The sequence below is a fragment of the Bombina bombina genome, chromosome 1 (assembly GCF_027579735.1).
Source record: "Bombina bombina isolate aBomBom1 chromosome 1, aBomBom1.pri, whole genome shotgun sequence".
Classification (NCBI taxonomy): domain Eukaryota; kingdom Metazoa; phylum Chordata; class Amphibia; order Anura; family Bombinatoridae; genus Bombina; species Bombina bombina.
In genome coordinates, this window is record NC_069499.1 from 76,252,886 (window position 1) to 76,272,093 (window position 19,208).

The window sequence follows — 19,208 nt, forward strand, 5'->3', positions numbered from 1 at the left end:
GGCAGATCTACTAACATTATTAAACGATAATTCTATTAGGGCAGCCCAGAGACTTAAAGCTAATTATTTTATCTATGCAAATAAGCCTGATAGGTATTTAGCTAAAAAAATTAGAGAGGAGTACCAGTCAATGTCCATTCCACATATACAGAACACATCAGGCAATATCACATCTCACCCACAAGAAATTGTGAACACTTTTGCAGACTACTATAAAAAGCTATATGATGGGGAGAAAGTCCAACACAGCACCCAAACACAGACTATTCTCGAGAGGTTTTTGAACTCCGCGAAGCTACCACAATTAACTGAGGAAGATCGAGACCAGTTAAACTCAGCTGTTACACATGCTGAAGTGGTGTTGGCCATAAAGGAGCTCAAACCAGGCAAAGCCCCGGGGCCGGATGGATTCCCGGGGGAATACTATAGGCTTTTTAAACAGCTATTGACCCCCCACATAGTTAAATTTGCCAACCATGTACTGGAGGGCCAGCCTATACCCGCTGACCTCCTACAAGCCAAGATAATTGTAATACCCAAAAAAGGTAGAAATGCTTCGCTGTGCTCAAATTATAGACCCATATCTTTAATAAACCAGGATATGAAAATCTTGACCAAAATACTTGCCAATCGCCTGAAACATATCTTACCCTCTATCATACATCCAGATCAGGTTGGCTTTGTAACTTTGTAAAAAATAGAGAGGCTCCAGACAAGATCAGACGAATGATTACGGTTATAGACTACTTACAGCGCGAGCGGACACCTTCTCTGATCCTGTCATTGGATGCGGAGAAGGCGTTCGATAGAGTGGACTGGGTATACATGAACACGGTACTGATAAAGATGGGATTTACGGGGTCTTTCATGAAAGCAATGAAAAGCTTATATTCAACACCAACAGCATATATCAGAGCAATAGGACACCAATCTGCAACTTTTAAAATTCTCAATGACACAAGACAGGGTTGCCCACTTTCACCCCTCCTTTTTGCGCTCTGCATCGAGCCATTAGCTGCAAACATAAGAAACTCCCCAATCATTACTGGCTTGCAAATACAGCAGTCCCAGCACAAAATTGCACTATTTGCGGACGATGTGCTGCTGACAGTAACAAAACCACTCATTTCTCTCCCTCACATATATGACATCATACAACAATTTTCGGACGTTTCGGGATACAAATTAAATCTAGACAAATGCGAAGCACTCCCATTAAACTTACCAAAGCAGACCATTAAATTGATTGACACAAATTTTGATTTTGACTGGGTGAAAAGTGATTTGAAATATTTGGGGATAAAGTTAACGACACACTCTTCTCACCTATATAAAGCTAACTATATACCCATGTTTAAGTCGATTAGAGCTGATTTGCAGAAATGGAAGAGTTATAACTTCTCCTGGTATGGGAGGCTCTCGTCAATTAAGATGACGGTACTCCCGAGACTCCTGTATTTGTTCCGTACCTTACCCATAAGCATAGATAAATCTGACCTGAAAGCTCTCCAAACAGACCTTCATAAATATCTTAGAGGGTCTAGACACGCAAGGATACCCCACGACACACTCACTAGACATAGACAGTTGGGGGGAGTGGGACTCCCAAATCTGAGGGACTACTACTCGGCAGCTAGACTGGCCCAAAACTCTCTCTTAGGGAGAAGACAGGAGGACATACTATGGCCTAAATTAGAAGCACTCGTAGGGGGCTATAATGACCCTGGAGATATACTATGGGGTAAAAATACTGATGAGAGACTTAAGATTTCTCAGAACCTAATTACCAAGACGACGATCAAACAACTAGAAATATACAACAAACAATATGCATTTTTACCGGCTAATTCTTTAATAAGACCCATAAAATATATAGTTTCCAGAGAATCTAGTCGCCTCATAGATAAATGGGCACACAAAGATTTATATAGAATAGCAGACTTCTTGGTCAACAAGAAAATTATAACGTATCAACAGCTCCAAGATAAACTTGGAATGATACGCCTTCCCTGGTTTTTATACTTACAGATAGCTTTGGCTGTTACATCATATCTTAGGTTTGGAATAGAGACCAAAGGCACAACCATCTTTGAGAGGTTGTGCAGTGCGGAGTTTAGACAGAGAAGTGCGGTATCACATTTATATTTACACATCCAAGAATCACACACAACAACAAAATCTCCTATCATTCTTCGATGGGAAGCGGACTTAGAGAGAACATTTGACTTAACAACATGGAACCAGATTTTTTTAAACTCAGCTAGAGGCTTACTGGGAGCGGATCTGAGGGAAAACAATATAAAGACAACTTTTCGCTGGTATTTGACACCTCTAAAAACAGCGCACATGGTCAAGGGAGGCACCACACAGTGTTATAGAGGTTGCACACAATTAGGTACATATTTTCATATGTGGTGGGAATGCCCTAATATTCAGAGGGTTTGGCTAGACCTGTCTAGGATGTTAACCACCATACTAGAGGATCAAGTTATATTGACACCTATGCAGGCATTATTGAACGTCGATGACTTGAGGTTTAACACACCAATAAATAAGTTAAAGGGACACTGTACCCAAAATTTTTCTTTCGTGATTCAGATTGAGCATGAAATTTTAAGCAACTTTCTAATTTACTCCTATTATCAAGTTTTCTTCATTCTCTTTGTATCTTTATTTGAAATTCAAGAATGTAAGTTTAGATGCCGGCCCATTTTTGGTGAACAACCTGGGTTGTCCTTGCTGATTGGTGGATACATTTATCCACCAATAAAAAAGTGCTGTCCAGAGTACTGAAACCAAAAAAAAGTTTAGATGCCTTCTTTTTCAAATAATGATAGCAAGAGAACGAAGAAAAATTGATAATAGGAGTAAATTAGAAAGTTGCTTAAAATTGCATGCTCTTTCTGAATTAAAAAAGAAAAAATTTGGGTACAGTGTCCCTTTAATTAGAATCTTATGTACAGTGACCCGCACAGCTATAGCAAAACACTGGAAACTAGGAGCGCCAGAGAGGGGGGAGATACTTGGAAGGATTAGGAACATGTTTGACATGTGTCAGACAGCTGCTTACATACAAGATACAGTTGAAGTCTTCAACCAAGTTTGGTTCTATTGGATACTAAATGAGAAGCAAATATAAAGACGAGATAACAGGAGAGACAGAGGGAGACAAAGATATGAGTATAGGAGAAGATGGGAGGGATTGGAAGGTGCGCTCTGAAGGTTCATAAGGTACGATGTTCTGTTAAAAAACGTTTATTGTTAATTTATTAATATGATTTATGCAGTTGACTGGCATAGGGGTTACATTAGTTAAATATGTTGATTGTTATATATGTTTAGATACGGAAAATTTAATAAATATTTGTTGGCTTCAATAGGAGCTATGATTGATGACACATGGTAAAGAGTGACTAACAGAACTCATTAAAAAGGAGGAAGCGGTGGACCATTAGAGTCTGTTAAATGGCTTATATTTGTTTGAAATTTGTCAACTGTTTTTTTTCCATCAAACTGACCTATGTATTGTTAACAATGTACAACAATAATAAAAACTATTTCAATCTAAACAAATGGAGATCAGTTAAAAATATTGGGGTTTTTGGCTATTTTTAACTGCTCTCCATTTGTTTCACTTTAAGAAATATGCAATTCTGATAATAGTTTAATTTAAAGGGACACTAAGGTCAAAACAAACGTTTATGATTCAGAAAGAACATGCAGTTTTAAGACACTTTCCAATTTATATTCACACTTTGCAGGAAACAAGATCCTACTGAGCATGTGCACAAGCTCACAGGGTATACGTATACTAGTTTGTGATTGGCTGATGGCAGTCACATGATAAAGGGGGACAGAAAATGTGATAAAAAATAAATGTAAAAAAAAAAAAAATTCTACTGCTTATTTGAAATTCAGAGTAAGTGTTATTGCATTGTCTTTTTATTATGGACTTGTTAATTATACAATTCTACTGCATTGAGTGGTCATTTAATTAATTAACAAACTATTATAGGGAACAAGGGAAAATAGTGGGAATTGGGGAGAAACTTAAAGGGACAGTCTACTCCAATAATGTTATTGTTTAACCCCTTCACCCAAAAAGACATATATATATATATATATATATGTCATGTGGTACTTTGCCTATAGTACTGCATGATGTATATATTAATCTGAGCTTCAGGAAGATCCAGCAGTCTTGGCTGTTAAGTTACTGCCGAGAGCTGGAATTCCTGAACTCCTGAACTCCAGGCATCTGTCCGCATATGGAACCGGAGCACGATTGGTGCTCTGGTTCCATATGAGTGTAGATGCCAGATCGCTACACACTGTGACACTGTGTGTCACCGTCAGTAACGATCATCTGCTGGTGCCGGCGGGAGGTGCGGTAGGGGAGGCAGGTGGGCAGCCTGGCAGCGAAGGGGGGATCGCCCTTTACAAAATAAAGGGAGCTAAGCTACAGAAAAATGGTGGGGTTGGCTTTAAAGGGACACTGAACCCAATTTTTTTCTTTCATGATTCAGATAGAGCCTGAAATTTTACGCAACTTTATAATTTACTCCTATTATCAATTTTTCTTCGTTCTCTTGCTATCTTTATTTTAAAAGCAGGAATGTAAATCTTAGCAGCCAGTCCATTTTAGGTTCAGAACCATGGATAGCGCTTGCTTATTTGATGCTTTCATTTACCCTCCAATAAGTAAGCATAACCCAGGTTCTCAACCAAAAATGGGCCGGTTCCTATGCATCATATTCCTGCTTTTTAAATAAATATAGCAAGAGAACGAAGAAAATTTGATAATAGGAGTAAATTAGAACGTTGCTTAAAATTGCATGCTTTATCTGAATCATGAAAGAAAAAATTTGGGTTTAGTGTCCCTTTAACTAATGATCACGAGAGGGGGGGAGGTAGGGGAACTACAGAAAATAGTAAAAGAAAATAATTAAATAAAATAATACAGACAGCTGCCAGTACCTAAGATGGCGGCACTAGTTAGAGGGGGGAGGGTTAGAGAATGCTGTTTGGTGGGATCAGGAAGGTTGGAGGGTAAAGGGGGACCCTACACTGCAGAAAATATAAAAATAAAATAAAAAATATTTAATAAAAAATGCCTTGAATTTTAATACTGGCAAACTGTTTGCCAGTACCTAAGATGGGGGTGAGGGGGGGAAGAGAGCTGTTTGGGTGGGATCAGGTAGGGATCGTGGGTGGCAAGTTTCAGGGGGGATGGTACTCTCTACACTAAAGCTAAAATTAACCTTACAAGCTACCTAATCAACCCCTTCACTGCCGGGATAAATAGAAGTGTGGTGCGCAGCTGCAATTAGCGGCCTTCTAATTACCAAAAAGCAATGGTAAAGCCAAATATGTCAGCTATTTCTGAACAAAGGGGATCCAAGAGAAGCCTTTACAACCATTTGTGCCATGATTGCACAAGCGGTATGTAAACAATTTCAGTGAGAAACCAAAAGTTTGTGAAAAAGTTAACAAATTTTTTTTTTATTTGATTGCATTTGGCAGTGAAATGGTGGCTTGAAACATACCAAAGTGAGCCTAGATCAATACCTTGGGTTGTCTACTTAAAATATATATATATAGTTTTGACAGGTAAATAAAAAAAAACAAGGCTCTATTTCTGTTTAAATGGAATGATAGCAACAATGCTAAAAAATTATCTGGTATTTTGGGCAAGATTTTCTCTAAAAGTCCCGGTAGTGAAAGAATTAAAAAGATAGATAATCCATTTATTGTTCATTCACCAGTTTTGCACAATCAACACTATTATAAAAATATACTTTTCCCCTCTGTGATTACCTTGTATCTAAGCCTCTGCAGACTGCCCCCATATTTCAGTTCTTTTGACAGACTTGCATTTTAGCCAATTAGTGCTGACTCATAGGTAACTCTATATGGCACACATGAACAAGCGCTGTCTAACTGTGAAAAACTGTCAGAATGAACCAAGATAAGAGGCAGCCTTTAAGGGCTTATAAATTAGCATATGAGCCTATCTTGGTTTAGCCTTCAACAAAGAATACCAAGAGAATAAAGCAAATTTGATGATAAAAGTAAATTGGAAAGTTGTTTAAAATTGCATGCACCTATCTGAATCATGAAAGTTTAAAGGGATAGGAAAGTCAAAATTAAACTTACATGATTCAGATAGAGCATGTAATTTTAAGACACTTAAATTCACTTCTATTTTCAAATGTGCTTTATTCTCTTGGAATCCCTTGTTGAAAATGAATACGCACATATCCTACACTAGTGGGAGCTGCTGCTAATTGGAGCCTACACACATTTGTCTCTTGTGATTGGCTAACTAGATGAGTTCATCTAGCTGCCAGTAGTGCAATGCTGTTCCCTCAGGAAAGGATATCAAGAGAATGAAGCAAATTTGCTAATAGAAGTAAATTGGAAAGTTGTTTAAAATTGTATGTTCTATCTGAATCAGAAAAATGTTGGTTTTCCTGTCCTTTTAATTTTGACTTGACTGCCCCTTTAAGCTTTACTAAACTTATTATTTGTTACGTACTTAGTTGCAGTTACTCATAATTGTGAATATAATTCAAGAGGAATAATTCATTGAAAAAAAAATTAAGTAAAAAGGACTACACATTTTAAAGGTAGTTGCAATTACTTTGTTTAAAATAGTTACAAACCACTGACATTAATCACTAGCCTCCCCTAAATGATACATCACTGTATTAATTCTAAGAAGCAATGCATTTACCTAGTCTTTATGTGTTTCTATTACTATAGACATATGTATTTACCTAGTCTTTATGTGTTTCTATTACTATAGACATATGTATTTACCTAGTCTTTATGTGTTTCTATTACTATAGACATATGTATTTACAATAAAAATAACTTTCACCTGTATTTGACAAACATTGGAATGTTAAATATGTACAGTAAATATACAGTAAAAGACAATATTAAATATTATTATGAAATTATTAATTATTTATATATATATATATAATATCACAACCAATAATAAGTTAGGTTAGCCTATTTAAAGCTGCATGTTAGTAGTGGGCATTATGCAGTCTATGAGTAAGGCTCTATAGGAGCTGAAACGCGTAAGACATAGCCCACTATCTGTGCACCTAACAGCCCTTATCCATCTGGCCATGTTACTTTCTATGCCTGCAAGTTACCATTTTACAAGCTAACTCTTCATAGTTACCTGCAGAGCCGCTGTGTGCAAGCTTTTACATGTTATATTCTTCAATAAAGGAACCTGTTTTGAGAAATCCGTCCGGACATCTGTGTGTTTTTCTCTCTCTCTCTCTCTCTCTCTCTCTCTCTCTCTCTATATCTATATCTATATCTATATATATATATATATATAATATATATATATATATATATATATATATATATATATATATATATATATATATATACAGTACATGTACATATTATCCTCAGGCTATTTTTTTTTTGCTTTGAATACATCATGAATCTATCATTTATTTATTTTTAATAACCCTTTATTCTCCTGAATGAGATACTATCTGCTCTGACACCCAAGGAGTTGATGCTATAATACAGCCAGGGTTGTTATTAGTTTGCAGAAATGCTGAGCCTGCACAATCCAGGAGACACAATGTATAGTTTACAAAGGATTACTTCTGAGCTTGAGGTTCAGACAGGGGAAGTTACTGTGGTAATAAATGTATTCCCAGGCGCGTTTATGTAACTTCCTAGAAAACAGATCGTGCATAAAGCAGCACTGTGCCCCGCCTCTGGTGAATGTACAGGCAGTGTATGGGAAAGAGGTCAGGCTGAGGGCTGGGGAAGGAGGTCAGGCTGAGGCTGGGGAAGGAGGTCAGACTGGGGAAGGAGGCGTAACGTAGTCAGTCACATGCTGCTGTTTTGTTTATACCATAGCGTGACAGCTTAAACCCTCCCTTCTGTATTTTCTGCACCGCCTCAGCCCTAGTACCGGAAGGGTCTCCAGCTTGTCAGGAGAAGGTCACAGTGAGATCTTAATCCCTAAGTGACTATGGGGCTGTGGGCTGCGCTTTCATGGGGGTCTGCGCTGCTCCTGGCCCTGGCTGTGATCTGCTTCCTCCTCTACTGCTCATACGTGTACTATATACACATGAGATATGACCACATCCCGGGGCCCCCCAGAGACAGGTGAGACACAAGGGGTTAACCCCTGATGTACCAAGATCTGCATTATGTGTGGGGCTGGCAGGGGTATTTGTATAAAAAAAGGATGCATTGCATGAGGAGTAATGGGTTTGGGGAGGTAGCTCGTAGGTTGCTACTTGTATGTTTAACATCAGTAGTAACAGTTTATACAAAATTATCTCTTTATTTTCTTTCCCATAAACAATGAAACTTTTATTTATTTATTTCTCACTTTTCCCTCCCTGCTTCTCCCCATGTACAAGACTATAGATCCCCATCCTTGTTGCAGGCTGCATGCTTCCTAACCTGTCCATCCTCAACTATACTCAGCAGTTTCTTCAAGAGCAAGGGGCTTGTAATCTTAAAGGGACAGTCTACACCAGAATTGTTATTGTTTAAAAAGATAGATAACGTCTTTACTACCCATTCCCCAGCTTTACATAACCAACATTGTTATATTAATATACTTTATAACATTTAAACCTCTAAATATCTGTCTGTTTCAAAGCCACTATAGACAGCTGCTTATCACATGCTTTTGTATTAGCTTTTCACAACAGGGGACTGCTAGTCCATGTGAGTCGTATAGATAACATCACTAATTGGATAAAATGCAGGTCAATAGATAACAAATAAAAAGTAGTGATCAGGGGGCTGTCAGAAGAGGCTTAGATACAAAGTAATCACAGAGGTAAAAAGTGTAATAATACAACTGTCGGTTGTGCAAAACTGGGGAGTGGGTAATTAAGGGATTATCTATCTTTTTAAACAATAACAATTTGGAGTAGACTGTCCCTTTAAATTATTTGCTGTGTCACCCAATAGACTGTAAACAAAGCACATTTTTATACACATTTCACTGTTTATAGGGTAAGAGAAAGTTATTGTGGTGTGTGGTGCATAATCTTGTCTGCTGTGCAGAAAAAGGATGGGCAAATCCATACTAGGTGCTAAAAAGTTATTTAAAGGGACATGAAGCCCAAGCATTTTCTTTCAAGATTCAGATAGAACATACAATTTTAAACAACTTTCTAATTTGCTTCTATTATCACATTTGTTTCATTCTCTTGATATCCTTTTTTGATGGAGCAACTATGTACCACTTGGAGCTTGGTGAGCAAGTTACAAGAGACATATATGTGCAGAACCAATCCGTGCTAGCTCACAGTAGTGCATTGATGCTTCTGAGCCTACCTTGGTATGCCTTTCAACAAAGGATACAAAGAGAATGAAGTAAATTGGATAGATGTTTAAAATTGCATGCTCTATCTGAATCATGGAAGTTTATTTTTTAATTTTCTGTTCCTTTAAGTAAACACTATTATTATTATTATTTATATTATTTATTATTATATATTTTTTATTTAAACACTGACAAAACAGTCACAATGATCTTTGGAACGGGACCTAAATTACAAAAATTACAAAATTCCCATCTTCGCATCAAAACAAAATCCAATTGCACGCTGACCGCAGTCCACTCTTTTAAATACTTGGGTATGTTGTTAGACCCCAATCTATCTTTTGGCCTCTACATAGAAAAACTTGTCTCTAAACTTTATCCAAAACTAGGTGCCCTATACAGAAACAAATCCTGCCTCAGCCCTACAGTAAAGGAAAAGATTGTACAACAAATGCTGATGCCTATCTTGGATTACGGGGACATATTATATGCACCTGCTCCGCAAACTCACCTTAATAAACTAAATACATTGTATAACTCGTTCTGCCGCTTTGTGCTACAATGTAACTACAGGACCCACCATTGTGACATGCTAAAAGAACTAAACTGGCTGTCGCTGGAATCCAGACGCACCCTCCATCTTTCCTGCCTTGTGTTTAAGAGCCTTTCTGGGAAGCTCCCACTCTACCTGCTATTCCCTCCTCCTATAACCTCCGATCCAATAACAGCACATTATTTAGCTTGCCTCAATACAAAAAGAAAGCAGCTCGATCCTCCTTTTCCTACAGAGCACCACAATTATGGAATTACCTCCCTCACACTTTAAAAACTTCCCCAAGCCTAAAATCCCTTAAGAGATCCCTCTATACATATCTCAAAACAGAATGCACCTGTCATGGTTGATTAAATATTTCGTACCTGTTCTATGTTAAATTTTTGCATATATTGTGTATTATTATTGTTTTTGTATTTTATTTGTACCCTATTGTATCAATGCAATGTTTTGTGGTCCCAGGACATACTTGAAAACGAGAGAAATCTCAATGTATCCTTCCTGGTAAAATATTTTATAAATAAATTATTTGGGTTCCTTTAATCATAAAAAACTGATGACTTCTGTTAAAATAATATTTTTGTCTGTTGCAGTTTTCTCTTTGGACATCTGCCCTCCATATTGAAGAATAAAGGACTAATACATGATTTGTTTCTGGGTTGGTAAGTTAACCATAAATATGTTCCCAAAGGTTCAAATGTGCTCTTTATGTTTGTACATTAATGCTGTTGGTATTTATTCACAGATATTTACAGGCAATGCCATATTATTAATCTTAAACTTAATTTTATATTTTTTATTTGTGCTGTGTATAATCCCCATTAACTTTCAGTCAGCTTTGAACAATAAAAAAATTAATTCCCCTAAAACTTTTTAATTAGGCATTGGAACATTGGAATGCAGTTTCATTATATATTTACCTCTTTTACCTGTAACTAATATATGTGAAGCATTTTCTCTCCCACCAGAGAGGCTGTAGTGCATTCTGAGGAGTGCAAAACCCTTACACTCTTACTTGCTGCATAGTGATTGGATGAGATGAAGTCACATTTTTTTCTGAATCTCATAGTGAATGTGACTTGCAAGCCCATGTTAAAGGGATAGTCTACACCAGAATTGTTATTGTTTAAAAAGATAGATAATCCCTTTATTACACATCCCCCAGTTTTGCATAACCAACATAGTTATATTAATATACATTTTACCTCTGTGATTACCTTGTATCTAAACATCTTCTGACAGCCCCCTGATCACATGACTGTGACTATTTATTATCTACTAGTTCTAAAGCCCTTTTACACGGGCGTTTTTTTTGCATTACAGTGGTCCCACCCCTTGCTCTCTCTCTCTCCCCCTGTTTTGCGCTCTCTCTCGCTCCACCTCTCTTTTGCTCTCTCTCTCTTTTGCTCTCTCTCTCTTTTGCTCTCTCTCTCTTTTGCTCTCTCTCTCTTTTGCTCTCTCTCTCTCTTTTGCTATCTCTCTCTTTTGCTCTCTCTCTCTTTTGCTTTCTCTCTCTCTTTTGTTCTCTCTCTCTCTCTCTCTCTCTCTCTTTTGCTCTCTCTCTCTCTCTCTCTCTCTTTTGCTCTCTCTCTCTCTCTCTCTCTCTCTTTTGCTCTCTCTCTCTCTTTTGCTCTCTCTCTCTTTTGCTCTCTCTCTCTCTTTTGCTCTCTCTCTCTCTTTTGCTCTCTCTCTCTCTCTCTTTTGCTCTCTCTCTCTCTCTTTTGCTCTCTCTCTCTCTCTTTTGCTCTCTCTCTCTCTTTTGCTCTCGCTCTCTCTCTCTCGCTCCACCTCTCTTTTGCGTTTTCTCTCTCTCTCTGTCTCTCTTTTGCGCTCTCTCTCTCTTTTGCGCTCTCTCTCTCTTTTGCGCTCTCTCTCTCTTTTGCGCTCTCTCTCTCTTTTGCGCTCTCTCTCCCCCTCTCTTTTGCGTTCTCTCTCTCTTTCTCTTTCTCTCTCTTCTCTCTCTCTTTCTCTCTCTTCTCTCTCTTCTCTCTTCTCTCTCTCCCCCCTCTCTTTTACTCTCTCTTCCCTCTCTTTTGCTCTTCCCCCTCTCTTTTGCTCTCTCTCCCCCCTCTCTTTTGCTCTTTCCCCTCTCAGCGCAATGTTATTTAAAAATAAGCAAAACTATACATTAAAAAACAAAAAAAAACCCTGTATGGGCTTTATAAATGGATCATCTACAAAATATTTATGCAAAGAAAATCTAGTGTATAATGTCCCTTTTTTAAAGGGCCATAATAGTTGAAAAATAACTTGCTCTAATTTGTTAGAGCATGTAGTTTTAACCCTTTGAGTGCTAACGACGGCTCTGAGCCATCGCAAATTGTCCCAGTCAGGTGCTGACGATGGGTCAGAGCTGTCGCTAGTACTCACTCACCTTGAGGGCAATCTGGGGGCTCCAACCTACTCCCACCCCAGCGATCTGGCCTGAATAGTGAGAGGCATTGCCGGGGCTTCACAATTTGCGCGGTGACGTCACGCACAATGACGTGATGACGTCACCGTGCAACTTTATTTAAAATGAACAATGGACAATATAGGGAAATGGGGGCATGCTGCTTAGAAGCCTGTATCTCAGGCATCTAAGCAGCTACAGTCCCCCAAAACCCACCGTTGGAAAGGTAATCGCCTAATCAACGGTATAAGTGTTGGGGATTGGGAAAAAAAAGCTCAAATCCATCTTATCACCCAGTTGGGAAATGGCTTATGAACCCTACACTACTTTGTGTTTAACCCCCGCAAAGAGGTTAAAAACACAGTAGAATTACAGCTCACGACCCACACTTTCTTGCTTGGGAGCATTACACGGAACGTAGAATTATAGAAAAAATTTTTATTTAGGTGGATTATATCTGAAGTCTTTGGATGGAATGTTAAACAAGGCTTGTTTTCTTATTTATTATATACTAGTCCTAAAGCCCGTTCACACGGGCCGTGTTGTGTTATATTTAATTCTCTCTCACTCTCTCTCTCACTCTCTCTCACTCTCTCTCACTCTCTCTCACTCTCTCTCACTCTCTCTCACTCTCTCTCACTCTCTCTCACTCTCTCTCACTCTCTCTCTCTCTCTCTCTCTCTCTCTCTCTCTCTCTCTCTCGTGCGCGTGCGATCAGCTGTGCTCTTTGCCCGGTCCTCGCGCTGCTGGTTTCATCTGCAGGGGGTGGCGCGTGCGAAGTCGGGTGGGTGCGCGTGCGATCAGCTGCTGTCTAAGGCCAAGTGTTTGTCTGAACTGCGCATGACGGCTTCAGACAAACACTTGTCTTTTATTATATAGGATGACCGGACTTTGGATATACCGGAAGCAGCGTTCCCGCTTAGTGCTAGCAGTGAAACAGTTCTTTAGGAAACTGCACAATGCAGACTGCACGCTATGGTTCTCTTATTAACTGTTTCACTTGTGGGCCGCTCACAAAACTGACCTTAGAGGAACCACTGGCCCAGAAGCCACAACTTTTTATGACAAAACATTAATGATAATTTGGGGTGAAATATCTAACTTTGTAACACTGCTTTTTTATTGTTTTTCTTTACTACCTTTTAATGATAAGATTTATATTACAATCTAAAAGTAGTTAGAAGTGTGTGTTGTATTTCAGCTCTATGGATAGTCCTAAACATGACATAGGTGGTAACAGCACTGTCTCATGTTATTGATTTTCAGGGTACAGAAGTATGGTCCAGTAGTGCGCGTTAATGGATTAAAAACTACATATGTAATAGTCACCAGTCCTGAAGGAGTAAAGGTATGGAGAGTGATGGACGTGTTTAATCTCTAATGAGAAATGCTAAGTATCTTTTATAAAAAATATGTTTATTATGTTTTGAAATATTTTAAGTAATGTACCTCCCAGGATACAAACACATAAGGGTGGAAGACACCTGGGCATGTGCATAAGGGTGGGAGAACTCCTGGGCATGTGCATAAGGGTGGAAGACACCTGAGCATGTGCATAAGGGTGGAAGACACCTGGGCATGTGCATAAGGGTGGAAGACACTTGGGCATGTGCATAAGGGTGGAAGACACTTGGGCATGTGCATAAGGGCGGAAGACACCTGGGCATGTGCATAAGAGGTTGAGAACTCCTGGGCATGTGTTAACAGGTAAAGGAGTATTCCCGAGTGTCTGCATAAGGGTGGGAGTATTCCCGGGGGGGGGGGGGGGATTGCATAAGGGCGGGAGAGCTTCTGGGCATGTACATAAGGGTGGGAAAGTTCCTGGGCAGAAAATACTATATATATACCCCCTGTCTACATTTCTATACTAGATGACCCCCCCCAGTATGGATACCCTATTCTAGAGGGTTTGATGTGCAGCACACCCAGCCAATCACTAACACTAAGCAGGATTGCTTATACTGTGTGAGGAGAGGCAGATTAGTAGATGCTTGTCTTGTGCTAGTAACACTACGTTACAAAGCATTTCCAGGGGGGCTGCAGACATGACTGTGCCCCCAACCACTGTACAACTGCGTAAAATATTACAGACCACTGTATTCACTAATAATTTATTTAAAAATCATGATTTAAAATACAATATGCAACATTCAAAATCTATTTGTATATATAAAAACATACTTAATAACAATTCCTAATCTAAACGCCCCATAAACTGGGTAGCATTCGGCAAAGTAAGACATTCTCATATGATTAAGTTATAGGGCTCCATTTATCGAGCTGCGTATGCCGCTTTGGAGACCCTTCGCTGCAGCCGATAGTTAAAGTGATATGAAACACATTTTTTTTATTTCATGATTCAGATAAAGCATGCCATTTTAAGCAACATTCTAATTGACTCCTATTATCAAATTTCTTCATTCTCTAGGTATCTTTATTTGAAAAAGCAGGAATGTAAGCTTCGGAGCCGACCCATATTTTTTTTTTTTGTTCAGCACCTGGGTAGAGCTTGCTGATTGGTGGCTACATTTAACCACTAATCAGCAAGCGCTACCCAGGTTGCTGAACCCTGTCAGCCCAGGCTTTGTTAAATAGGGCCCTTAAAATTGGTGATCACAATCCACCCGACCACGAGTTTTGAAATTTGAATTAACAACAAAATTGACACAAGTTCAACAATCAAAGGCCTTTTTGAAATCTTTGAGAGTATTCAAAGAGGATTTTTTCTCAATGGATAAAAAAATACAAACGTTTTAAGAACATTGTTGAGCAAACATTGTCAGTATACCCATCATGCCCATATACAAATGTCAATCATAGTATTAACACTTATCATAAACACCACTATTCAATATACAGATGGACTCCACACATCAAATCTCGTAGCAATTATCTTGCTTAGATTTTGATTGCTTTGTTAAAGGGATACTAAACCTAATTTTTTCTTTCATGATTCAGATAGAGCATGCAATTTTAAGCAACTTTCTCATTTACTCCTGTTATAAATTTTTCTTTGTTCTCTTGCTATCTTTATTTGAAAAAAGAAGGCATCTAAGCTAAGGAGCCAGACAATTTTTGGACAGCACTTGTTAAATTGGTGGGTGCATTTATCCACCAATCAGCAAGAACAACCCAGGCTGTTCACCAAAAATGGGCCGGCTTCTAAACTTACATTCTTGCTTTTTCAAATAAAGATACCAAAAGAATGAAGAAAATTTGATAATAGGGGTAAATTAGAAAGTTGCTTAAAATTGCATGCTCTATCATGAAAGAAAAGAATTGGGTTCAGTGTCCCTTAAAGCAACTTTCTAATTTACTCCTATTATCAATTTTTCTTCATTCTCCAAAAAGTAATGTAAGGCTTAGGAGCCGGCCTATTTTAGGTTCAGAACCCTGGATAGCACTTGCTTATTGGTAGATACATTTAGCCACCAATAAGCAATCATAACCCAGGTTCTGAACCATAAATGGTCCAGCTCCTAAGCTTTACATTCCTGCTTTTTAAATAAAGATAGCAAGAGAATGAAGAAAAATTGATAATAGGAGTAAATTAGAAAGTTGCTTAAAATTGCATGCTCTATCTGAATCATAAAAGAAAAAAATTGGGGTTTAGTGTCCCTTTAATGGAAAAAAAACGTCCGTTCCTGTTTTTCCAATATCAAAAAAAAAATCAAAGAGATTGGAAGCAATCCCCATATATTTCTCTCCACGTAGTTTCCATAATGAGATTAACAAGATTCCTCCTGACTGTGATAAACAGCTTGTGTCGTTCTCACTGAAAGGTGATTTTTCAACCCATCAGAGAGTTGTGTAAAATGTACTTGAAATCTCACAACTCTGGAGTCCATCCTACCTTACAGGTTCCTGAATGCTACCATGAGTCATCGTATCCAGAAGGATCAGTATGGAATAACAACAGTTGAACTAGCCGTCAATTAAAGGGACAGTCCAAGTCAAAATTAAGGGGAGAGTAAAGTCCAAATTAAACTTTCATGATTCAGATAGGGCATGTAAGCTTAAACAACTTTCTAATTTACTTTTATCATAAAATGTGCTTTGTTCTCTTGTTATTCTTAGTTGAAGGCTTATACTAGGTAGGCTCATATGCTAATTTCTAAGCCCTTGAAGGCCACCTCTAATTTGAATGCATTTCAAAGTTTTTCACAGCTAGAGGGTGTTAGTTCATGTGTTTCATATAAATAACATTGAGCTCACGCATGTGAAACTATTTAAGAGTCTGCACTGATTGGCTAAAATGCAAGTCTGTCTAAAGATCTGAGATAAGGGGTCAGTCTGCAGAAGCTTAGATATAAGGTAATTACAGAGGTAAAAAGTATATTAATATAACAGTGTTGGTTATGCAAAACTGGGGAATGGGTAATAAAGGGATTATCTATCTTTTTAAATAATAACATTTTTGGTGTTGACTATCCCTTTAATCTTTCATAATTCTAATAAAGCATACATTTAAAAAACTTTTCAATCTAGTTCAATTATCAAATTTGCTGTATTCTCTTGCTGTACTGGGAAGTAGCTGAGCACATTGGCTGAGCCAATCACAAGAGATATGTACGTGTAGCCACCAATCAGCAGCTAGCTCCCAGTAGTATAGTGCTGCTCCTGGGTTTACCTAGATATAGTTTTCAAAAAAAGAAAACCAAGAGAATGAAGCAAATTAGATAATAAATGGGAAAGGTGTTTAAAATTGCATGCTCTGTCTGAATGATAAAAGTTAAATTTTGACATCACTGTCCCTTTAAATATGATGCAGGTTTTGCTTCTTCTGGTTTATGTGTATAAAAACAAATGTCCCCAGAAACAAAAGGGTCCTTTACCTCCACTTGTACAGTGTTTCTTAACTCCAGTCCTCTAGACACCTAATAAGCCAGATTTTCATTAGGGATGTGCCTTAGTGAACTTCGGGCTGATCCAAATGCTGAAGACGTCTGTCGCAAGCTGCAATAAGCAATTTTCAAAGCCTGATTTATTCTTGTGAAAGTGCAACCTGGATTTTCACAGATCTTATTGGGTTACACTTTCACAAGAATAAACATCTTCAGCATTCAAATCAGCCCGAAGTTCACAAATGTACATCCCTAATTTTTTATGATATATGAACTAGAGCGCAGGTGAAATAATCAGCTGGTGAGAGCAGGTTAAAGTGAAGGTAACGTTAGCATAATCTCTATAAACTATAGCATTATGTGTGCTAATAAAATGTAAGTTTCATTCATCACTTTCTATATCTTTGTGTAAAAATAGAGTTATTACCTTTCTAAAGTTAGTTAGATGCGTTCCCAAATTCAGCCCGAAAAAAAAGAAAAAAATTCACACTAGGTCACGTTTTTTTTCTAGACGAATTGATATTCTGGCCGTTAGGCGGCCGTCAGCCGACGTCATCCGCACATTGAGAACAATGCACATGAGAAGGATTTCAATACTTAAAATTAGCGCATGCGCAGAAAAAAAAGCAGGCTCGCCGATTATCGCATGCGCAGTGGAAAGAACTAACTCAAGTAGCGCATAACCATCTCGAGTAGGGCATGCGCAACTGAATTATTTAATCGTGAACGCGCATATGAGAGACATGGAGAGCGGTCCCACCCGCTCTCCACGTCTCTCATATGCGCGTTCACAACTTTAACACGGAAGAAGGGCTTGGGAGGAGTCAGGAGCCAAAACGGTAGGGAATTTAAAATTAAAAAATTTTGGTAAAATATGGGAGTAATTGCTAAAATAACCTAGCGACTAGATTAAGGTTAATATGATATATGCTCGGTCGCCTTCAATACAGTTTAACTTTACCTTCACTTTAAAAACCATCGTTACTGATTAGCTAATTATTTCACTTGCGCTCTAGTTCAGGTATCATGAAAATCTGACCTGTTTGGGGCCCTGAGTACTAGAATGGAGAAACACTGCACTAAGACACAAATAAAGCACTGAAGATGCTTGTAATTAAAGGGACACTAAACCTAAAAAAATTTATTTCGTGATTCAGATAGAGCATGCAATTTCAAGCAACTTTCTAATTTACTCCTATTATCAATTTTTTTTCATTCTCTTGCTATCTTTATTTGAAAAGCAAGAATGTAAGTTTAGAAGCCTGCCCATTTTTTGTTCCCAAAACGGGTTGTCCTTGCCGATTGGACAGCACCAATAAACACCAACAATGTGTTGGCTCCTTAGCTTAAATGACTTCTTTTTCAAATAAAGATAGCAAGAGAACGAAGAAAATTTGATAATAGGAGTAAATTAGAAAGTTGCTTAAAACTGCATGCTCTATCTGAACCATGAAAGAAAAAAATTGGGTTTAGTGTCCCTTTAAGGCTAAAAAAATGAAAACACTGCAGACCATTCCCCAAACTCTGCAGTTCTCGGTCATTGGGCTATGTAAATTCCACACTCCTAGAATTTGTGCATGTGACTGACATCTTTTTTTTATCCCACATTTGTATCATACATATTTGTATGTGTAGTTTTTAAAAGCTATAGCTGTTTCAAAAGTGTATTTATTTAAGTGCACCAGCATTTTTAACAAAGCCCTTGCTCAAAGAGTCTATTGTGTTTGTTTCATCTGTTAATGGCTCAATTTGTTAATTGCTGACATGATACAAGCCCCACTGGCGCTCTGAGCAGCTGCAGTATTTAAAATGCGGGTGCACTGAGAATATCTAGCTATGCTTCACATGCACGTGCAGAGAAAATGCGAACACTAAAATAGTGTTAACTACTTGTACTAGAAGCATTTTTGCCAGTACATGTATATTGCAAATATGTTTTTATTCATAGATATAATTTATCTATGTGCATTTAAATTTTGATCGGAATATCCCTTTAATGTATCCAAACAAGATTGATGACTATTCACATAAGTAAGCAAGAATAAGAAACAAAGCTTAAATAATTATTATACTCCTAGTCAT

General features: G+C 38.0%; 1 protein-coding gene across 2 annotated transcripts in view; it reads left to right on the forward strand.

The window, feature by feature from the left end:
• Positions 1-3,110: 3,110 nt before the first annotated feature.
• The window catches only part of LOC128644855 (cholesterol 24-hydroxylase), a 49,137-nt gene continuing 33,039 nt past the window's right edge, over positions 3,111-19,208 (forward strand). The window contains exons 1-3 of one of the 2 annotated variants that reach the window (XM_053697476.1): positions 3,111-3,231; positions 10,484-10,552; positions 13,549-13,630. Coding sequence is in view for 1 of the 2 variants with exons in the window: in XM_053697474.1 (XP_053553449.1) it covers positions 8,021-8,157; positions 10,484-10,552; positions 13,549-13,630 (288 nt within the window). In the remaining variant the exon portion in view is untranslated. Of the gene's footprint in view, positions 3,232-7,879; positions 8,158-10,483; positions 10,553-13,548; positions 13,631-19,208 lie in introns of those variants that run through there. The other variant, XM_053697474.1, reaches the window with a different exon arrangement.